The sequence below is a fragment of the Gymnoscopelus microlampas genome, assembly GCF_963454915.1.
Source record: "Gymnoscopelus microlampas genome assembly, chromosome: 15".
Taxonomy (NCBI): domain Eukaryota; kingdom Metazoa; phylum Chordata; class Actinopteri; order Myctophiformes; family Myctophidae; genus Gymnoscopelus; species Gymnoscopelus microlampas.
Genome location: NC_139952.1, coordinates 31,501,579 through 31,523,919, shown reverse-complemented (window position 1 = coordinate 31,523,919; position 22,341 = coordinate 31,501,579). Strand labels below are relative to the sequence as shown.

Genomic DNA, 22,341 nt, shown 5'->3' with positions numbered 1-22,341 from the left:
TTAATTCACGGAACCGGGTATCCGTCTGTCTGTCTGCCTGCCTGCCTGCCTGCCTGCCTGCCTGCCTGCCTGCCTGTCTGCCTGCCTGTCTGCCTGCCTGCCTGCCTGCCTGCCTGCCTGCCTGCCTGCCTGCCTGCCTGTCTGTCTGTCTGTCTGTCTGTCTGCCTGCCTGCCTGCCTGCCTGCCTGCCTGCCTGTCTGCCTGCCTGTCTTTTTAAAGTTTAATAATTGTATTGCTTTGATATGTGACCTCTAACTATTTTGATTCAGGATTTATGTTATAAATTAAACATGAATGCATCAATGCAGGCAGAATGGATTTATAGAATTGTCATCTATACATGCTATCTATATCATCTCTTGTCGGGTGGTAACCTCATATGTCCAAAACTATAACTTTTCAGGATTCAAATTCAAAAGAAGCAAATCTCAGTTCAAGCTGAAGTTTTGAGCTTGTGGATCTGCTACTTTTGATGCTTTTCACGTGACGCTGTAGTGTGATCAAGTAGGGCATTCATTTACGAAAAAACACAAAAAGTTAGAATATGGAGATAAGACGTTTCCGCCCAACAGCAAAGATATGTTTGTCTAGGTAAAGGTCACTCTATGAATCCATTAAGACCGGGAACGCATCTGTGTCATTTTTGGATTTCTTTGGCTATTCAAAAATAGCAGATATACAAGCTCGAGTTTGTAGATCTGCAATTTTTTTATTTATTTTTTAGCAAATCTTTGAATATATATATATGTTTTAAAGCAAGCATTTTTTAACTCCGATCCGTGCTTCTGGGGGGTCCCTGGAACAACATATTTTGAGATGGGGGTCCACGGCCAAATACATCATTTTGGGTGGTCCTTGACATGGAACAGTTGGAGCACCACTGATATACTGTAGCAACATACTGTTAGGATTTAGAAAACATTTTTAGATTATGTATTTGGCCGCGGACCCCCCATCTCAATTTTTTTTGTTCCAGGGACCCCCACAGAAGGAAAGATTTGAGTTACAAATGTTGACTTAAATTCACAAATAGCCAAATAAATCTTAAAATGACACAGATGCGTTGTCTTAATGGATTAATGGAAAGCAGTAGATTATTAGCTGTTTGGAAAGCAGTGATTGGGTCTGTGGAAATCTGTCTGCTTTGTACAGGATGGACTGACATGCCTTAGTTGAGATATGCTGATTGTGACTGATACTGACTACTGATACTGACTGATTTTTGTTTTATTTTAGATATATATATATTTGGTCTGATTGATTGATTAAATATTTTATTAGGCAAAAATGTAAAACAGCAGTTACATTTAAAATAGGGGTGTTGTCCGCTTAGCCTAGTTGTGTTATGACTGCCTGTGTTAGGAAATTGTTGTGTTTACTTTATGTTGTTGTTTGTTTTTATGTTTTTTTTTTTTTATTATTATTATTTTTTTATTATCTGTACTGTTGTGTTGTTGGTTTTGTCTGTTATGTTTTGTCATGTTTATTTGTTGGAAAAAGAATAAATACTTTAATTACAAAAAAATATATAAAATACTTTGTCTAAACGGTCCGTTCATAAAAGTCCTTGCGGTCTTGTTTCCAATGAGGTCCTTGATATTCAATTCATAGACATACTGTATAAAGTGGCACCACAGTTCAAATATCATTAAAAAAAACAGGTAAAAGATAACATTATGTAAATCAAAAAAAATAAAAAGGGGGAAAAAATAAGAGACTATGTACAAGAACGGGGGGGGGGTCGTCTGTCTAACGGGAAAATAGTACTACCTCCTTTCTTGGCCACCTGAGGTGAATTTTCAGGGCTGTTTTAAAAGAGCCCAGCGAACTGCACTTTTTGAGGGATGGGGTTAGACTATTCCAAACCTGGGTGGCAGTGCTGTAGAAGGAGAATTTGCCCATGTTTGTTTTGTGGGTGGGTGGTACCAGATCGTTGTTAACGCTCCCTCTAGTTTTGTGACTGTGGGTGTCACTAACTTTTTGGAGGTATTTACTCAGATATGCGGGAATAGGGGGCATATCGGGCAAATTTGCATTTACAATTTTGAAGACCAATCCCATTTTTAGTTGTTTAACACTGTCTTCTACCCTGAGCCAGCCTAGCCTGGCAAAATGGGTGGGTGAAAGGTGGGTCATGGGCCCCAGACCGAGGAGTAGCCAAATCAGTTTGTTTTTGGAGGTTTGAAGCTTAGTCTTCAGTGACACTGAGGTGTTGAAGTCCAAGAGGTGCAAGCATAGTCAAAAAGCCCATAAATCTGGTTCTCTGGTTTACTCTTTTGACTACCTTTGTGGCCATGCTTTCACCTGTCAGGTATTTGTCAAGAATACAACCCAAATAGGTAATCTCTTCTTTGCTAGAGATAACTGTGTCATTGACTTTGACCTTGAAATCATTTACATTCATCTGTCTGAGGGAATGTTTGGTCCCAAGAGAATGGATTCAGTTTTCCCAAGGTGTAGTGACAGTTTGTTATCGGTAAGCCAAGTACGGATTTTGGAGAGTTCGGAGCTGAGAGCTTCCTCAACTTGCAATTTGTCCTCTCCCGAGATCAGGAGTGCAGAGTCATCAGCGAACAGGAACAATTTGCAGTTACAGGCAGCATTCATGTCGTTAATGTATAGAAGAAACAGTAACGGCCCTAGAATGCTGCCCTGAGGAACCCCGCAGCTCACCGGGAGGGATGAGGAAATGGTTCCGTTGATGTCAACCACTTGTTCTCTCCCCTCCAAGTAAGATCTCATCCAGTTTAGAGATGCTATCAAAGCCAATCGCCCTCAGCTTGTCAAGTAGAATCAAATGGTTTACAGTGTCGAACGCCTTTTGGTGGTCCAGCATGACCATGCCACAGTACTTGCCCGAATCTACCTCACGTTTGATGTAGTCGGTCAGATACAGTAGGCATGTGTCAGTGGAGTGGGAGGTTCTGAAGCCTGATTGGAATTCAAACAACAATTTATGCTCGCTAAGGTAATTGTTGATTTGTTTTAAATTAATCGCTCTACAACCTTTGAGATGGAGCAAAGGATGGAAACAGGTCTGTAGTTGCCAGGTTCTAGTTTGTAATGTGGGCTACTATGGGGGCAATAGAGACAGCTGCGTCTCTGAGGAATCTGTTGGGGATATTGTCAAGGCCTGTGGCCTTGTTTGGCTGGAGGGTGAAAAGCTTCTTTTGCTCCTCTTCAACATTTACCGTCTTGCTTCTGTTCTGCACTTATTTGTGATTGTCTTTGTGTGTGGGGGAAAAGCATCAGTACAAAAACAAAGCATTGGTACATCACTAAGCCAGCCTTCTTCTAAATAGTTTAATACAACAATGTTATATTGTGTATAAATAAAACATTCATAAATTGTACCGCCTTGTGAAAAGAGCAAAGCCATGAGATTGAATATCACTTGCATTTACATCTTATTCTGAAGGCCATGTCCATTGATCAAAAATAATGGCTTGAAAGAGTAATACTGAAGTTTCAATGTCTCAGTGCTTAAAGCTTTGAGTAAAGCACTTTGAATTGCCTTGTCCTAAACAAATAAAGGATGAAGGATGTACAAAGGCAAACACTTGTTTTCATTTAAGTTGGCCTCTCTCCCTATTTTAATTGCCTTGTGCTGTAGAAATAAGCATGCATTGCCTTGAAGGACACATAAGATCAAAGACTCTGTTTCATTTAAGTCTCTCTCTCTCTCCGTCTCTCTCTCTCTCTCCCTGCCTCTCCCCCCCCCCTCTCTCTCTCACCCTCTCCCCCTCCCTCCCTCCCTCCCTCCCTCTCTCTGCAGTGATGAAACCAAATTGAAAACCCTCTCAGATGTGTTCAATACAAAAACATGGCCTCAGCCTTGATGAAAGTGATGGATAACTGACCTTGTCTCCTCTCTGGCCAGCTGGACCGGGAGGCCCCATGATTCCAGGGATGCCCTACGTATAAGGAGACAGAACAGTGTTATGGTCGTCATGGTCAGACTGCATCATTCACTGTCATGTCACGCATGCAACAGATGATCATGGTTCATGCATGCAGTTATCCATCTATCAATACGACCAGTGATGGAAGTACGCACATTTTTGAGCGGTGCAACCGCTCCTATAATAGGGTTTAGGACCCATCCGTGGTGAAAGTTTTTCTTTCCGTCGTGAAAATTTGTCTTTCGCTGTGACGCCATGCTGTGAAAACACGCCCATAGGCTAAAAAAAAAAATCACACCCAGTGTGAAGTGCTGTGATTGGCTAGCGAGACACATGATGAAATTAACTTCAAACTTCGCAGACGCGCTGTGATTGGCTAGCGAGACGCATGATGAAATTAATAATAATGTAAACTAGAAGATGTGCTCCTCGGAGCACAGGTCTCCGCCAGTACTGTTCCTGATTAATCCTGTCTTAAGTGTTACTTGATTAATCCTGTCTTAAGTGTTACTCCGCCATTTCTCAGCCATTTCGTGATTACTCCTGTCTTACCTCACTTTGAAAGAGACTAAGACTCTTTCAAAGTGACAAAGACTCTTTCAAAGTGACACATCTATTTATAGGCCGCTGATACGTCATGCGTCTCACTAGCCAATCAGAGCACACTCTTTCAACGTATTGTCACGTGTCACGTGAGGCTTGACCAATGTTAGCTTGGCCGAGGGGGGGGGGTGGAAAGTGAAAACATAGTCTCCTGGCGGAGACAAAAATGTAAGCACGTCACTTCGCAGGACGCCAACGTCTTTGACTTCAAGAGTCTCTGCAAGCATGTCCGGCGAGGACGCGCTGTGATTGGCCAGTCTTCGCTTTGACTGGCAGTTCTACCTTGGTGCCTTGACAAATACCAGGATGAAACTCATTGTCTCCCCTATACATAGTAATACAGTCAAGTCCCTAGCAGAGTCAATTTTATGGAAGGATGATTGTTATTGCTTAAACATGTAACTTTATAATTTTGGGGGACATAATATGCTATATAGTTGTTAAAAAGTTACATAGTGCTGCTTTAAGTGCTTTACATCTACGCGGCTACTTATGCCAACCAGACACACCGACAGATGATAAAATCATTTTCAGGTCATTGTGACCCCCCCCCCCCCCCCCCCCCCCACCCACTGTGATTAAGCCCTCAGCACAAACTACTTACCACGTTGCCTGGCAATCCACGGCCACCTTGGGTGCCGGTCACTCCAGGGGGGCCCTGGAAGGAACACATGACTCATTGAAGTGACATCGGTATATCGGAACATGCTGTGTTCCATTTTTAAACCAGATCTGATAACTCACAGGGTCGCCGACGCGTCCAGTCTCTCCTTGGGGTCCAGTGTCACCTTTTGGCCCCTGGTTTTAATGAGAGACATTGTGATATATATAAATGTAATTAGCATAGAAATATGTATTCTGTAAAAGCTCAGGGAATGTGTCATTTCAGTTTACAAATTGAACATATGTATTCCAAAACCCTGAGGGCGGAGCAGAAGGGGTCAAGCGCTCCTTACCTGTGGTCCAGGAAGTCCCTTGAACCCTTGTTCACCAGGTAACCCTCTTTGACCCTATGAAAGATACACCACAAAACAGTTAATTACAGTAGAAGTGTAGCAACCCCCCTTCATTAGTCTACACTCCATAACTCTGAGAGCGTACGAATTTGTACGCCCTCAGAGTACAGAACTGTAAGGGTTCATTTGGACCCCCCTCAAAGAATACTTTGAGAACCACTTCTCTTACAGTACATGCACGTGTTACAGCTGAGATTCAAACCCGGTGGTGGGAAACCAAACACAATAGGGCTCAACCAAAGAGGAACTCCACCTTGGGGAAATATTAGGAGCTTCAGGCAGGCTACTCTGTTACACCCCCCCCTCCCACCATGGACAACAGGGGAGATATTGGGATTATGAGGTTCAGCAGGCAGCACTGCTCCGTTAATAGACACACCAGCCAGTAAACCAAAGAGGAACTTTGGTGAGTGGTACTGTGAGTGTGGTGAGTGGTACTGTGGAAAGGGATTTCTTTTCTCTCCTCCTATAATGGCAGTCATTTGGTGGTACGATCATTGCAAATGGTAATGGAAAAATGAATGGATGGCTGTCATACATAATAGTAACACATAATAATATCCACATAATGTGAAAGGCCTGTATGAGATGGTGTGTGACAGGAATAATGGAACAGGGATTTCATTACCTCCACAGGGTGCCTTTCACACAACCAGAGGCGGTTTGGGGTGAAATTAAAGGAGGCGACAGGTCCTGTTTTGAGCTTTGTGCGCGTACAGTTGTCCTATATGATAGTTATAACAGTCTGTGTGTGTGTGTGTGTGTGTGTGTGTGTGTGTGTGTGTGTGTGTGTGACTATCCTACTAGCAGCCATGTTGAAGCAGTTAGCGTGTTTATTTGGCTAAGAACAAATTGGATCTCTACTGACATCTGGTGGACTTTTCAGCACATTACAGCCTCTTAGCCTATAAGTCTAAAAGAAAGTAAGAGATAAAAGCACAGACCAGAGGATGATAACAAGCTCAAACTCACCGCTTCCCCTGGTCTTCCTGCGTCTCCCTTCTCTCCCTTTTCTCCAGCTATTCCCTGAAGGTGAAGACAGACATTCACTGAGTCGAGGTGTCAAACTCAATCTGTTTCAACCATCAAATTATATTAGAAATAACCTGCACAGCAAAATCACAGTGCACCCTGCTAAATTAACTGTGACAGTGTACCTACAGTATAAGCATCCATTCATTACACATATTTAAACTTTTATTTTGTGCTAGCACTCAATTGCAATTAAGGCAGAGCGATTTACAGTAAGCAAGGAAAACACAGGGTAATACATCAAATGCATAGAAATAGTCATCTAGGATCCAAACCAAGAACCTATCATCAGTCTAAACAGTATAATATCAAAAAATAAATAATTTGTACATTGAAACTATACACACATTCTGGCATCTGTCTACATAGCATGCTATCAAAATGACATTTTAGCCTTTGCCTGCAAGGTTGTCACGGCTAGGGCAAGTGCTATGGGCTAAAGTGAGTCTTCAGATTACGGCAGAAGATTTGGAGTGAGTCTGCAGTTCTAACTGCAATGGGGAGTTCGTTCCACTCAAGATTGTTATGCTGTGTCTACATTTCAAGGACAATCTATCTACCGCCTTAGACAAAAAAGGAAGAAAAAGTCTTTGGTATTGTGTGGTATTGTTGTTATTACTGAACACGTTTGGCCAAGGGACTAAAAATAAATTGAATACTTACTGGCTCACCAGGCTCTGGGATAACATTGGCCACCTAGGAGGGCGAGAACAATGCATACTGTATTCACATGTCATAGGTGGCACAGTTGACCTGAGAACGTTTTCATCATACAGTTGCAAACTTGAACCCCTTAATAATGATAAATATGACATATTATTGTCATATCGTTTCAAGGACCCCAAGTTTCATATGCATTAGGCCAATGACCCTCATTTGATATGATTTTGATATGATTCTACACTGTAAAATCCTCAGTGTTTATGTAACTCAGAGAGTGTACATATGGAACCAAATGAACCTTTACGGGTCCATTTGGTTCCATTTGTACACTCTCAGAGTTAAGGCCAGTCCACACCAACGCAACTCCTTGCAACTACTTGCAACCAATTATCCCAAATGGCACCGGTCTGCAACTGGTCAGTCTAGACCGCTGCAACGGTCTCTAAAGCGGTTTTGTTGCAAGAAGTTACATTGGTGTCTTTACAGACCCAAAAGGGTACATCTTTGACCCCCTGGTGGTCCCTGGACCTGATGTATACTGCTATACACTATACCACAAAACAAAACACAGACAAGACAATAATACATCAGACTTATATAGCGCTTTTCTTAGTACCCAAAGTCGCTTTACAAAACAAATCAAAATAAACAACTTTATTAGGAGCGAAAAAGTTAAAAGGCTAAAAACATTAAGCTAAGACTAAAAAGCAGAAAGGTCAGACATGACTATTATTATTAATTTGCAACAATTACAAAAAGACAGCAACTTTTACTCACATTTCCTGGTATGCCGGGAGCCCCCCTGCCACCAACGTCACCCTGAGGGGAGAGAAACAGCGTGTTCATTAGCTGCATGCTAATTACCTTATTACAGCCAATAACACCTCAGGGCGGCCATTACTGTGACAGAGTGATGAGCGAGGATGATGTCTCCTTAATGACCCAGCGGTACGATGCGGAACAAGGGTTCGGCCATTATCGCAGCATATGCTCCTCAAATTAATCCCACCTTAAAATGGTGTACGGGTGGTAATAGGGTTAGAGGAGAGGTTTTTGTTGATGTTATAATTTAAAGTACTTTCTCTCTTACCTTGTCACCCTTGTCACCTTTTGACCCGGTTGCTCCGTTGTTGCCTCTTTCTCCCTGTAATGACGCAAAATGTAAAAGAATGTTAACTTATTTTCTGCAGTTTTCAGAACAAATTCATACTTAAGCCCTGTATAGTTCATAGCACAATGAATAGGGAAAATAGCCGATCTATAAGCCCATAACGCTTCGCACCGCGACACGTTATGAGCTTGTAGATCTTCTATTTTTATTTTTGAAAGTCTTATTTTTTTCCTATAATAACATGTCCCAAATAGGGATGCCAGGTTGAAATTTCAAGGACCCCCATAAATCTGAATGTGCAAAAGTGGTTCCATTTAATTCTGGACTTTTACTTGTAACAGAGTATTTTTATTTTGCAGTATTGGTACTTTTACTTAAGTAAAGAATTTGAGTACTTTTTCCACCACTGCCTCTAACAGCTCCCCCCTGAGCGCTCATCATATCTATCTGAGCAGCCATCAGCTGGATGAAGCTGGCGGGACTAAAGCGGTAATCAAAACAATTTAATAAAAGGGCCTCTAGGGGCTGCTAGTGGGGTTTTTACACTCTTTGACTTGTTTTTTATAGTTGTAACAACGATCCTTTCCCTAAAGTGCCATAATAATAATAATGATAAAATACAGATAAAAACCCAACCCAACCCAACCCACCGGCATTCCTCTGTCTCCTCTTCCTCCGACAACTCCTTGTTGTCCTGGCGCCCCAGCCATCCCCTGTAACAGATAGGTTGATATATGGATATAATATTGCATGACATGACAAAAATATTAAATAATGCAATACACACCAAATACAATAAAAAAAAACTCACTCTCTCCCCTAGAGGTCCTCTGGGCCCAGGAGGTCCATCCTCGCCCTGGGGGACGAGACAACAGCACAAGCAAGTCAATTCCTTTCTTCCACACCATTTTAAAAGCTCTTTGGAAGTAGGATATTATTTTCTTCAAATGGATTCAAAAATGTTATTTTCAAAATATCAAATACACCTTTTCATAATTGCTGCTATTTTGACTGCCTCATCCCACTGCTATCTTAAGCATGCACCTCATGTACTGTATGTATTTCACCCTGCTATATCTGATGAGTTTTTTTTCTGTTTCTTTCTCTTTCCACATTTCTTGAAACTGCAATGATGGATCATGTACACACAAAGAATCTAAACATGTGATGTAATCCAGGGGTTAGCATCCGGCTTGTAAATTGAGGCTATATAGGAAGTGTGACAGTTCATATGAATGGCCTGTAGTCTCGCTGTTTCACTCCTGCCGGTTGCAGAAGCAATTAGGCTCTATTCGAGCAGATGGGTTTTTGGACAAACTTTACACTTGATTTTATTACCTTTAATAAACATTGTCAAAAATACTATATGCTTCCAGTCGCTAGTTTAAAGTCTTCTTTCAATCACCATGATATGAGTCCCATTTATTTAAAAAATAATGATAAAGTAGGATGTTTCTAGGGATTCTATACTGGTTCTACCGAGTGAAGACCCAACCTCGCTGCGGTTTCAGCCAATAGCATTCATTTCCGGACGTATTTCGGACCGGATATCAATTGGATATATGGAAAGATGGCGGATTTGAAATCGCTGCAAAACAGGCTTCATTTACGCTTCATTTATTTTCTGTAGAAACCAATGGCGTGACACTGTCCATATTCTTTTACGGTCTATGGATGTGACACATGGAATAAAGCAAAATAAAATCTCATGACTGAAAATGTAATGATGATGTTTAGGTATTATCAATCTAAACCTATGTTGTGCTGTTTTACAGTTTTACCAAAAAACATTACAGGTTGAGGCTTGGATCTTTTGCTTTTATGACATTTCTGAGACCATTCCATGTTCATGGAAGACGCTTCTAAACATGTATTCCATTGCTACAGTAGTTTGACCATTTCAAATACTCTTTTAATCTTAAAATAACAAGAAAATAGCCGATCTACAAGCTCACAACACGTAGCGCTGCGACGTGTTGTGAGCTTGTAGATCTGCTATTTTCGGTGCTCGACATGCTGGCTTGTATGGAATCCAAATGACTGAAATCAGTCGTGGCGACTGAGAACTTCATGTGTTCTCATCATAATCCATTTGTGACAATGAAGTTGAGTTGAGTTGAGGTACAGTAGCTGTATACTTCTATGAGGCGTACTTGTTATGCGGTACGTGTGGTGCACGTACAGTACTGCGGGTAAGTCACCATACCTTAGGGCCAGCTTTGCCAGGAAATCCATCTGTTCCACGCTGTCCTGGTGGTCCCTTTTGGAGACACAACAATTCTATCAATATCACAAGTATATATACACAGTACAGTTACTTACTGAACCCTCCAGGCGGGTGGAGGATGACATATTCTGTCACCACAGAAAGTCGGAGAGAGAGAGAGGAACGGAGGGGTAAGGGAAGGATATGCAGAACTTTTACTGTATACTCCGTCGTACAATGGTGTCGCGTGCCAGAAATAGCCGTCGTACAATGGAGTATAAATCAGCCTTTAAGGGAGCGTTACTCACTCAAACTTCAACACTTTGCTGCCCACAATCCTGTGTGCCAACATATTTTTCACTGCATGTTCTGTCCACATTCCCCCATTTGAAAATATATTGTTTTTCTTTTTTTTTTACTGAAATAGTGTCTTCCACGGAAAGACATTGAAGGATGACTGTTTGTTTGCAAGCTATTTTGCCAATGCCAACTGAAAAGACTGCTTTCATTATCCTTCAGTGAACATCAGAGTCACTGTGATATGCACATTGTTGTTTGTCATGCAGTGTCATTGTACAGTGTCCATTCCTGGAGACAAGCACAGGGATATTTGGAGCATGGCCAAATCCAGGTATCAGCACTGTGTTTGTGAGACAGGTGTGGTATATTTTTCTGTCCTGGCAACAAAGCAAGTGGACCAAATATAGAGACCAAGGCTCAGCTAATGGGGTTCAGGCTGGCGTGAAACTAACTAGAGACTATAGAAACTAAGATGCAGGTACTGTACACTGAAAACATAAACAAACAAAACATTGGAAGTAATAAAAGCAAGGGTGCACAGGGACCAGAATTAGCTGTGAAACGTGAGTATTGTGTAACAAGATGACTAGGGGGTGTGACAGGCAAAACACAGGACATGACTGACAAGGCAAGACAAAACAAAACGGTTGAGTATAGGAAACATGTGGCTCAGGAGAGGTACAATATCACAGGGAAACCCAAACAAATACATTCTCCAAAACCAAACATAAGTAAACTAATATATACAAGTAAACTAGAATAATTAAGAACATAAAGCTCCAATTCTTAATGTCCAGAGTCCAATAATGTGTGCTTCTGAGATGGCAGAGGAGAGAAACACACAGAAACTGTCTGTCCTCTCATTACATGTTGAGAGATCAGATTGGGAGATGACAGTGTTACGTTGCTGTGTTTAGAACACACAGACTACAGCTGACAATCAGGAGATGATGGCACTGCTCTGTGCCTGTGTGAGAGGAAATACATCTATCATACCGGGTACATGTATAGGATGACAAAGTCATCTTATCAATTGTAACACTCACTCACTCGCTCTCCTCCACACTCTTTCTCTCCTCTCTGCGTGGGCTGTTAGTGCTGCCCTCACTAAGGTAAATGTGAGGGGAAACTCACATTAGAGCCAGATTATAGGCTACAGTATATACTTATTCATAAATGTCAATATCAATTTGATGGTATCCTGGGCTGCCAATTGTCAAAGAGGACATCAATAAGTAGCTACCAAATGAACTTCAGAGACCCGTGAACACACGATCGATGTGCTGCATGTAACAACCTGCTAAGAGTGCATTTTGATGGCGGTCAGTATTTCTGTCGTTCATCAAACTTGTTCCGTAAATGATCCCAACGATGTTGTTCAACACTGTCGTCTGCCATCCACTTGAGTTAGAACGACTTTTAAAACAATATATTTATAGTTATCATTAGTTACTGTATATACTGTAGTTCTTGATGTGGACGGCCCTTCAATCTACAATCACTGTTACACACAGGAAACAAACAACACCCCTTGTCCATAGACCCTCAATCAGGCATGGATAAACTCCCATTAACCAACACTAGCATCCCTACTCTGAGGCTAACATTTGGCGAAAAACGTTGATCTACAAGCTTGTAGATTGGCTATTTTTATATTTACAAGATATTCAGTCATTTAGAGTGAAAACAGGAGAGGGCCTAGTATAGAGCCCAAGAGAATTTCGGTGAACTAAGTATAGTGGTACTGGTTTTAGGTACAGTACACAAACAGTTGAGTTCAGAATTGCATCAGTCGGCAGTGCAGTAATGTGCCATGCTGGTCAGAACACAGCAGTATTACTGACAGGCCTCCCAGCTACAGCCTAGTCCCCTGTCGCCTGTCAAGTCAAGTGTATTTATATTTATAGCACATTTCATACGACAGGCATCAGCTCAATGTGTTGCCTGCAACACCAACGTGGGAATAGCTGCTGCAAAGGCAGTGCTACTGTACTCACCGTAGATCCATCGTTTCCAGGAAGACCGTCCAGGCCGTCTTTACCAGGTAGACCCTTTGAGAAACACAAAGATTAAGTGTAACAACACATGAGTGGCAGCATGATTCAATTCTTTAAATAAACATGAATGAAAAGAATAAAGCATTTATTTGAGGAGATAAGAGGACCAACTCACAGACTTCCCCGCCTCTCCAGGTTTGCCGGAAAATCCAATCTCACCAGGGAGACCCTTGGTAAAAAAAGAAAGTAAATACTATTGGCGTGTTCTATTTTTTGTAACATTTAACATTTATATACAGATAGTTTGGTTTGACTTACGGGAGGTCCAGTGTGTCCTTGGTTTCCTTGTGGCCCAACAGGCCCCTGGGGGCCCTAACAAATGAAGAAGAGAAAGATTAAATGAAAGACTAATGTGAACATTTATACGTTTATAAACATATACATTGTATGATGTATGTATGTATGTGCGTGCGTGCGTGCGTGCGTGCGTGCGTGCGTGCGTGCGTGCGTGCGTGTGTGCGTGCGTACAAATACATGCATACTGTACATACATACATGCATACATACATACATGTATGTATGTACTGTATGTATCTTCCATATAATCTTCCATGCTGTGGGTGCAAAACATGAAATGGCACTTTTTCCAAATGCTGGTAAGTGGTAACAACGCTGGAAACTTTAAAAACGAACAGCCTGCTGGACCGTGTTTGGTAACGAACTACAACTGCAAAGTTAGAACGCTTCAAAGGAAACTGGGCAGATAAAAACACCCAAATGGAACTGCCTACGTATGTATGTATGGCTAAAGAAGGCCATTCCGTATTCCACCATTTCATATAAGCTACAACGATTGGTGAATGATGTATCATTTGTGATAAATGGTAGGCAGAATATAGTTTTACTAGCAGGGGTGATGCTGCTTGCATGTACAATAAATCCCCATCGTCAATCACATGCAAACCAAATCATGTCAATGTCACAGATAAAAAGGTGGCTTGAACAAGTTTCCTCCTAACTTCAGGGGGAGACAGGACATGACAAAAAAAGTAAACATATTTTGTCTTAAGTTTCTTTAAGCTTATCGATATGTAGGCTACAATGTAAGCCAACATAATCGTTGTGCTACAATATTACAGTAGCAATCAGTTATACTGCCATAAAACAGAATTAATACAGCAGAGTAGAATGAATCAGATTGATAAAAAAAGTGCATGTCTGTACACAGTGTATACATGTTTAGACTGTTGAGAAAATAAATAACTAAATGAGGTGAAGCCTGGACACAGCTACCTTTATGCATTCACACTGATGATGCTCAGTGAAAAGTAAATGAAGCAGTACCAAGCTGTAGCCACTAGAGGGAGATACTGTCCTAATTTGAAAGTTCAGTGGGCAGCCTGATACCTTGAGGCCCAGTATTAAGATGTTGCCTTAGGGATCAATTAGGAAATTTAACTGACATGACCTTTAGGTACTAACCTAATTGGACCAATTTCCCTTCTGTCAAACATACACCATGCACAGGGCAGCCATGTATGTGGGATACAGTAATAGTGAACATAGAAAACATCTTGCACATGCATTGTAATGAACAGAAACAAATGTTACACATTATATTCTGTGTATGTGGGTATAATATAACGTATAGGCTAGAGACATATTTTGAACACAATAGTCAAATAGGTCTAATAATATTTTGATAATACAGATAGTAGGCTATCACATCAAAAAGTTGTGTGTGTGTGAGAGAGAGAGAGAGAGAGAGAGAGAGAGAGAGAGAGAGAGAGCATTTTAATGTTGTTCTTACAGGTGGTCCAGGAAGCCCGTCCACTCCAGGCAATCCACTTTCACCTTTCTTTCCCTAAAATACAAGAAGGTTATACATAAATATACGTACATCCTTTCAAGACATGCTTTACCCCATTTACCATTAATAGCTGCCTGTGCAACAGATGTAGCAAGCTACATGCTAATGTAAATCTTTGTTGGGTTAGGGTTGGAAATACACTGCCATCTGCAGGAGACTCCCCGCACTGCAACTGAGATTGTCCTTGGCTGTCATGTCAACTCAGAGAAGAACAGACACGCCTCAACTGCACCAGTGACAGGTACTGACAGGACTGTCAATACTACTGAAAGTACTACTGACAGGACTGTTATACTACTGTCAATACTACTGACAGGACTGTTATACTGTCAATACTACTGACAGGACTGTTATACTGTCAATACTACTGACAGGACTGTTATACTGTCAATACTACTGACAGGACTGTTATACTGTCAATACTACTGACAGGACTGTTATACTGTCAATACTACTGACAGTAGTGTTAATACTATACCAGTGTTTCCCAAACAGTGGTTTGGAGCTAAATGTTTGGGAACCATACTGTCAGCATGCATACTGTTAATACTGTACTGGCAGTGGAGTAGCCTGAACTAGAAAATAGGGCTCGATATTTGCCTCTCCATTAACGTCCAGTATAAAGTTCAATCTAAAGTTCAATATTACAAAACGGTATATAATAGTGGTGGGAACACGATGAGTGGGCGCTTCTGAGGGAGAGCACTAACTATAATTGACATCACTCTTCCTTTACCTATTGACCTGCATGCAAGCGCACACACACACACACATGTACACGCACACACATACACGCGCACGCACACACACACACACACACACACACACACACACACACACACACACACACACACACTCACTCACACTCACACACACGCACGTGTGCGGTACGTGAAGCAACAAGCTTAAGCACAACAGTTGTTTGAGCTTGCGGTGAAACAAGCATAAACGTACAGAACTAGGTCATTGCTCGCAGTCTGTTTTTTTCACCCCTTCGACAGACCGTGGTGGTGGATTCACTTGGAAAGCCCTTTGGAGCAATAAAACGCTGGGCTGAGACCTCCAGTGAAAACTACAAAAGGAAAAAAGGAGGAAGGGACCGGGGGGTTGGCCCGGGCCGAACGCGCCGCCGCAGAGGAAATGGGTGTTTTTCTAATCTAAACACACCAGCCACGCTGTAAATTTACAAACTGTAAAATCCACTTGATGTCCGCGGGGGCATGCCCTGAGGTTTGCTTCTGAGGAAATAAACGATATATATATCTTCATTCCAAGAAAAGGATGTACGTCGCTGTACTTGTATGTCCGCATCACTTGTGGTCAGCTGAGGTTCCCGCTGGTGAAATTGGTTTCACAGCTGAGAAGCCTAGAACAGTTGAACAGTTGAGCATGTTGCTGACGTGAACCTTGTTGTCGCTAACCGTATACACTAGTGCTGTGTTCTCAACCTTTTTCATTTCAAGGACCCGCAGTTTGATATGCATTAAGGTCAGACTGCACCGACGCAACTCCTTGCAAGGAGTTGCATTGGTGTGGACTGGCCTAAAAACGGTTTTGTTGCAAGGAGTTACGACTAGTTGCATTGGTGCGGTCTGGCCTTAAGTGTCGCGTACACTCTCAGAGTTAAGACCTGTAAAGGGTCCATTTGGAAACCCCTTAAAGAACCCTGCGGTTCCACTTTGAACCACTGCATTAGGCCACGGAACCCCAATCGAGTTAGAGATAGAGTTACCGCCATTTGATCCATTTGGTTCCCAAATATCAATCATTTAGCTGGCGACCCCCCCCGGAACCTCCTCAAGTAGGACCCCAGGGGGTACCCGGACCCCATATTGAGAACCAGTAGTCTATACTGAGTCCTGACGAACATGACTGGGAAATATGGAGATGAAGCCCACAAACAAGGGGGAGCTAAATAGCCTGACATTTAAAATGCACAACATTAAAGAGCTCCAGCTGTTATTGTCTCATAAGCATTAAGAGTAGTAAAAAAAAAAGTAAATAAAAAGGCATTTTTCTCTTTGCATAATCCCATTGGAAAAGGGCTAAAAATAGCAAAGCTTTGGCTATACCAATTACTGCGTACTGAGCTGTAAACTCTAGGACCACAGTACTTTAATAAGTGGAGCCGGCAGTTATAGCAGAAGCTTATGGACATGTGGCCTTTTAAAAAGCACTTCTCTGAACACTCCCAAACCTCTCCTAGCGTGAGTGCTGAGACTTTAGTTAGCCATCAGGGTCGGCCGGTCGGGTAGTAACTGATTACAAAAAATAAGTAACTATAATCAGCCCAGATTACAGTCGTACATTGCCTTGTACTTTGTATTCAGTACCAGTACCAGAATGATGAACTTACCCTCTGTCCAAACTCTCCAGGTTCTCCGGGTAAACCTGTTACACCAGGTGGTCCCTGGGGACAGAAACATGTTCTCAGTCAAACCACAGTTCATACCACCAATCTCAACAAGATTAAAACACATCTTATATAGATTTTTATTAACGGAAGATCAATGGCTTCCATTATAGCATGCAATCTTTCCAGGAATAGAAAGCCTCCAATTTCTATTAGCTTGGATTCCCAATCGATGATGTCACTGGTAGGCAGGTTTCTGAACTGTCCACAGCCCTCCACTGAGACACAGACCAAGTAGACAAAGAATTTGGTGTCATTTTATAATGAGCATTAGTGAGGACCAATTATATGGAGATAGGTTGAAAATGGGTGAAGTCGTCCTTTAAGTAAAAGTAGCAATACCATAGTGCATTAAAAATTGTACTTACTGTAAGTAATTAGAATTACATATATCATATTATTGAACTATTTTTTAAATTAGGCTACTACTACTACTACATTTATTAATTATCAATAACCTAAATCTGCAAAGTAACTTGTAACTAAAGCTGTCAAGCAAATGTAGCAGAGTAAAAAGTGAGATGTAGTGGAGTACAAGTATAAAGTATCAATAAAACGAAACACTCAAGTAAAGTCAAAGTACCTCAAAATTGTATAGTAAATGTACTCAGTTACTTTAAACCACGGCATAGGAAACATGACTTCATGGCCTGTGTGATGAACCTATCAGTTGTAACAGGTGGTTTTTCTACAAAGCGAAACAGGGTCGTGTCCAGAAATGACAGAACAGCATGCGGAGAGGAAGCGTCTGGACAGGAAGCAATAGATCAAGATGCTTACAGGTGGTCCGGAGGGGCCGTCGGACCCTGGAGGCCCATGGGGTCCCGGAGGGCCCTGGAAAAGAGGTCAAATAAATACATGGAAATATGCAGCGTTGTGATATTCAACACTTTACAGTTCAGGTTCATAGGTTGTCTTGTAACCACATAAACCCTGTATACTTTGTTGACCGAATTCCCAAGTTCTCTACACTAATAGGCTCACCATCTACTTTCGCACAACACAAATATTTTCACAGAAAATAGCTGATCTACAAGTTCAGTGAGCTTTTAGATCGGCTATTTTTGCCGAATGTTCCCACCAGAATAAGGATGCTAGGGTTCATGTGGTTAGACTGTTATCATGTCCAGTTATTAAGGGAAGTACAGTATATTTGATACATGTTTTTATTATGAAATCGTTCCTCACGTTTGCTCCTTTTAAGCCCTCTTGCCGAAACTAGAAATGAAAGTAAAAAAAAAATGTATTATGCAGGTGCAATATGACGTCAATAAACAGCACACGTTTACGTTAAATCCATGTGAACAGCTACTGTACGTGATTACTCCATTCCATTACTCCAGTATATTTGGTACTCACAACATCCCCAGGCATTCCGGCAGGACCCCTCTCCCCCTGTGAGACAATACAGAAATAAATACAATAAAATAAGCGCAATATTAGAGCCAAGACAATATGGAAGAGAAGCATAATAATAATAATAACAGTGGTGGAAAAAGTACTCACATTCTTTACTTAAGTATACTCTGTTACAAGTAAAAGTTCAGAATTCAAAATTTACTCGAGTAAAAGTACAAAAGTATTGGCATCAAAATGTACTTAAAGTATCAAAAGTAAAAGTACTAATTATTTTAAAATAGCAGCTCACAAGCTGCTATTTTAAAATAGCTCACAACGTATCGCGATGCGACACGTTGTGAGCTTGTAGTTCGGCTATTTTCAAATAGCCTAGGTATAAAATAGGGCTAAATTGGTAAATGTATGTTTTATAATGTAATAATTTATATCTGAAAAGTAACTAGTAACTAAAGTTTTCAAATAATTGTAGTGGAGCAAAAGTACAATATTTGCCTGAGATGTAGTGGAGTAGAAGTAAAAGTATTGGAAATTGGAAATACTCAAGTAAAGTACAAATATCTCAACATTTTACTTAAGTACAGTACTTAAGTAAATGTACTTAGTTACTTCACACCACTGAATAATAATAATAATAATAAAGTATTGTTAATATCTCACTGTAGCGCTAACGGGTGTGTACAATATTCTGGAGGTGGTTGGGACTACTAAGTATAGTAATTATATCTAGCATGATAGAATTAGAGTAATAGCTGTTCCTGGTGTGAAATTGATGTTTTATGGTTAAAACAGTTTGTTGGGGAGTTACAAAATAGGGACTTACAAATAGGACACGGTTCAGGTTGGGGTTAGGGTTAGGATTAAGCATTTAGAGGTCAGGTTTAAGGAGGTAAACGTTTTTTTTGTTGCACATGGTTGCAAGTTGCAACTAGTGGCGTTGCGAATCATTGGCATAGTTAGACTGGGATGGAGTTATGCATGATTTATACTTAGTTGCGTGCTGGTGTGCGTCGTGCACCGAGAGTAGCAGATCTACAAGCTCACAACGCGTCACGCTGCAACACATTGTGAGCTTATAGATCAGCTACTTTCGGCTTTACGGTTTGGGGGTTAAAAATTGGCAAATTATTGTAAGAATGGCATTCAGAAAGAATGCCCTCCCAAATATACAGTAGTTATACAAACCTGTGTGCGTGTGCGTGTGTGTGTGTGTGTGTGTGTGTGTGTGTGTGTGTGTGTGTGTGTGTGTGTGTGTGTGTGTGCGTGCCCACATGTGCATGTGGGTGTGGTACTTGCGTGTGTGTGTGTGTGTGTGTGTGTGTGTGTGTGTGTGTGTGTGTGTGTGTGTGTGTGTGTGTGTGTGTGTGTGTGTGTGTGTGTGTGTGTGTGTGTGTGTGTGTGTGTGTTTGTGTGTGTGCCACTGGAACTATCGTCACTCAGTAATTATAGACAGGCAAATGAACTCGGCTATAATTTTTATTTTGTCAGGCAAATGAGTGGGCTGTCTTTGATGGCAGATGGGGGAGACAGAGGAATGTCTGGAAAGTAGAGACAGTAGCCTAGAAACCAAAGATAATGTCTTTCTTTGCCGTGATTTATGACAGCCCGACTTTAATAACGCGCCGATTAAGTCGTTTGTCTTTCCTAGATGTATCAAGTGCCGGGGGAAAGTTATTACACACAGAAGACAGACACTGTACCTTTTCTCCTTTTACCCCGCTGGGCCCAGGTGTACCAATCAGTCCTCTTAAACCCTAATAATATTAGACACAATATGAATGATTAACAAAGATGACTCATCAAATCTGTCACAGACAAATCACAAGTTTACAGTACATAGATACAGGGTTTGTTAAGTAAAATAAAATAGAGGCGGAGGAGTAAGTTAAAGGAGTAGTTCACACAAAAAAATACTCATTTCTATCAATTACACACCCCACACACCAATAATTTGATGACTGAGTCATCGGTCAATAGGAGACTCTTGAGTCTCCTACCGGAGACTCCGCTGGTCATCGAATTATTGGCTCCGGAATGCGACAAAAACAAAACAAATCTCCATGAATTCATGGTGTGTGTAATTCAAAGAAAATAAATACTTTTTAGAGTAAACTGCTCTTTAAACTGAGTAAACTGCTCTTCGGACAGCAGAGATATACTTCTTCGTACGCCATGTAGCTAAAAAATCACATCTACAAGCTCACAATGCATTGAGATGCGACACATTGTGAGCTTGTAGATCGGCTATTTCAAAGTTTTGATTTTTAAAATAAAAGGTTTGGTTTGTTTAACGTACATTAGTCTACATTTCCCAATAGGGGAAATGCATGTATGTACTTCATTCAGTCTGACCAGAAGCAGGGATAAAACGTAATCCCCACCGGCTGTAAAAATGAATGACCAGAGGGGGGGGGGTGTCAAAACACTGGTGTCGGATAAAGCTTCAAAACTTACATCTTTCCCCGCATCGCCGGCCTTCCCTTGCAATCCATCCAAGCCTGCCGGTCCCTGCAATTTGAAACAAAAGTACAACAAATGATGTATGACATCTTGAAACAAATGGGGGGGGGGGGGTCCGAGTAAGTCCAAAACCTCCAGAGGTCAGAACAAAGTCGAGGACGTCAAGAAAGACAATGGCCGTCTGTGAGTCATCTCATTCAGGGGGGGGGTGTTTGGAGAGTGGTCACCTTGGCGTATACAGTGTGTGCTGAACGCGTGGCACCTGCCTGTCAACCACGTCTTTCCTTCCTTCACGCCTCGTTGAACCGACAGCGCGCTGACCCCAGCCTGACATCTCCCCCCCCGTCCCCCCCCCAAGGTGCCTCCGCTAAACCACCACTTTTCCTCTCTCACCTTTACTGTGGTAAGTGTTTTCACAGACAGGAAGCTACACTGACTGCCTCCAATGAGTACCTGTCCACTGACAGCTATAACATGACAGCTCTGAAACCATCCATGCACCTGGCATCAGCATAGCATCGTTGTCAGGCAGAAACCTTGTATCTAAATATTTATGTTAAATTAATGCTTTTCTTTGTCGTGTGACACACACGTAGTGAAAATAGCCGATCTACAAGCTCACACCACGTTTCGATGTGACGCAAGCCTAAAGATTGGCTATTTTTTTTAAAGATTTAATAAATCAAAGTGAAAGTGAAAATATAGAGCTTGTGACAATAGAATTGGCAACATTGGAACACAGGTTATTTCTGTCCATTTCCTGAAAAGTAATCGTGTTGAACATACAAGGTTTATAGAAACAGTCTGCACTTACTAGGTGAATTTTCTTTGACTTTTTTTAAATTTACCACAGCAGCAATCATGACAAACGGGTGCATTTGTCTGCTGCGGTAAAGGTAAATTCACCTTGTGAGTGCAGACTGTTTCTATAGACTGTTCACTGAGAGTCTGCACCCGTCTGTCCTTCTATTAATCAATTGACAGTAGAGCACACTCAGCTCAGGACTTCGGTCCCATAGTATTTGGGAAGATACAAGGTTTCCATATAATAACAAGTCGTTATCGCAATGGAACGCCAATGTTCTGCTTTCACAGTGCGCTTTAAAACACGAGGGTCAGCAGGGGAGAGAGAGAGAGAGAGAGAGAGAGAGAGAGAGAGAGAGAGAGAGAGAGCAGCCATACGGCAAACACATCCCTGCACTGCTGTTTATATCTGCAGGTGAACCGGGAAGGACATTCACAGCCGTTATGACATGTCCTCATGACAGAACTTTGGACACACTCTTCCTGTGTTGTTGTCGCAGATGTTGGGAGAGAAACAAGCTGAAAACAAGCCTAAAGGAATCAACTTTGCAAAGGCTAAAATGTAATTTATAGAGCATGTTATGTAGACAGATGCCAGGTCATTTGTA

At 41.5% G+C, this 22,341-nt stretch overlaps 1 protein-coding gene across 3 annotated transcripts in view; it reads right to left on the bottom strand.

Annotated features, from left to right (window-relative positions):
• Positions 1–22,341, bottom strand: part of col22a1 (collagen, type XXII, alpha 1) — an 88,330-nt gene that overhangs the window by 24,144 nt on the left and 41,845 nt on the right. For all 3 annotated transcript variants that reach the window (XM_084081328.1, XM_084081329.1, XM_084081330.1), the window contains 21 exons: positions 20,924–20,977; positions 20,170–20,223; positions 18,473–18,508; positions 18,302–18,331; positions 17,894–17,947; positions 17,057–17,110; positions 14,641–14,694; positions 13,149–13,202; positions 13,006–13,059; positions 12,831–12,884; positions 10,534–10,587; positions 9,139–9,183; positions 8,978–9,040; positions 8,307–8,360; positions 7,994–8,035; positions 7,217–7,249; positions 6,494–6,547; positions 5,462–5,515; positions 5,250–5,303; positions 5,110–5,163; positions 3,861–3,914 (listed from right to left, as the gene is read on the bottom strand). In XM_084081328.1, the coding sequence (XP_083937454.1) occupies positions 3,861–3,914; positions 5,110–5,163; positions 5,250–5,303; positions 5,462–5,515; positions 6,494–6,547; positions 7,217–7,249; positions 7,994–8,035; positions 8,307–8,360; positions 8,978–9,040; positions 9,139–9,183; positions 10,534–10,587; positions 12,831–12,884; positions 13,006–13,059; positions 13,149–13,202; positions 14,641–14,694; positions 17,057–17,110; positions 17,894–17,947; positions 18,302–18,331; positions 18,473–18,508; positions 20,170–20,223; positions 20,924–20,977 (1,059 nt within the window). The remainder of the gene's footprint in view (positions 1–3,860; positions 3,915–5,109; positions 5,164–5,249; positions 5,304–5,461; positions 5,516–6,493; positions 6,548–7,216; positions 7,250–7,993; positions 8,036–8,306; positions 8,361–8,977; positions 9,041–9,138; positions 9,184–10,533; positions 10,588–12,830; positions 12,885–13,005; positions 13,060–13,148; positions 13,203–14,640; positions 14,695–17,056; positions 17,111–17,893; positions 17,948–18,301; positions 18,332–18,472; positions 18,509–20,169; positions 20,224–20,923; positions 20,978–22,341) is intronic.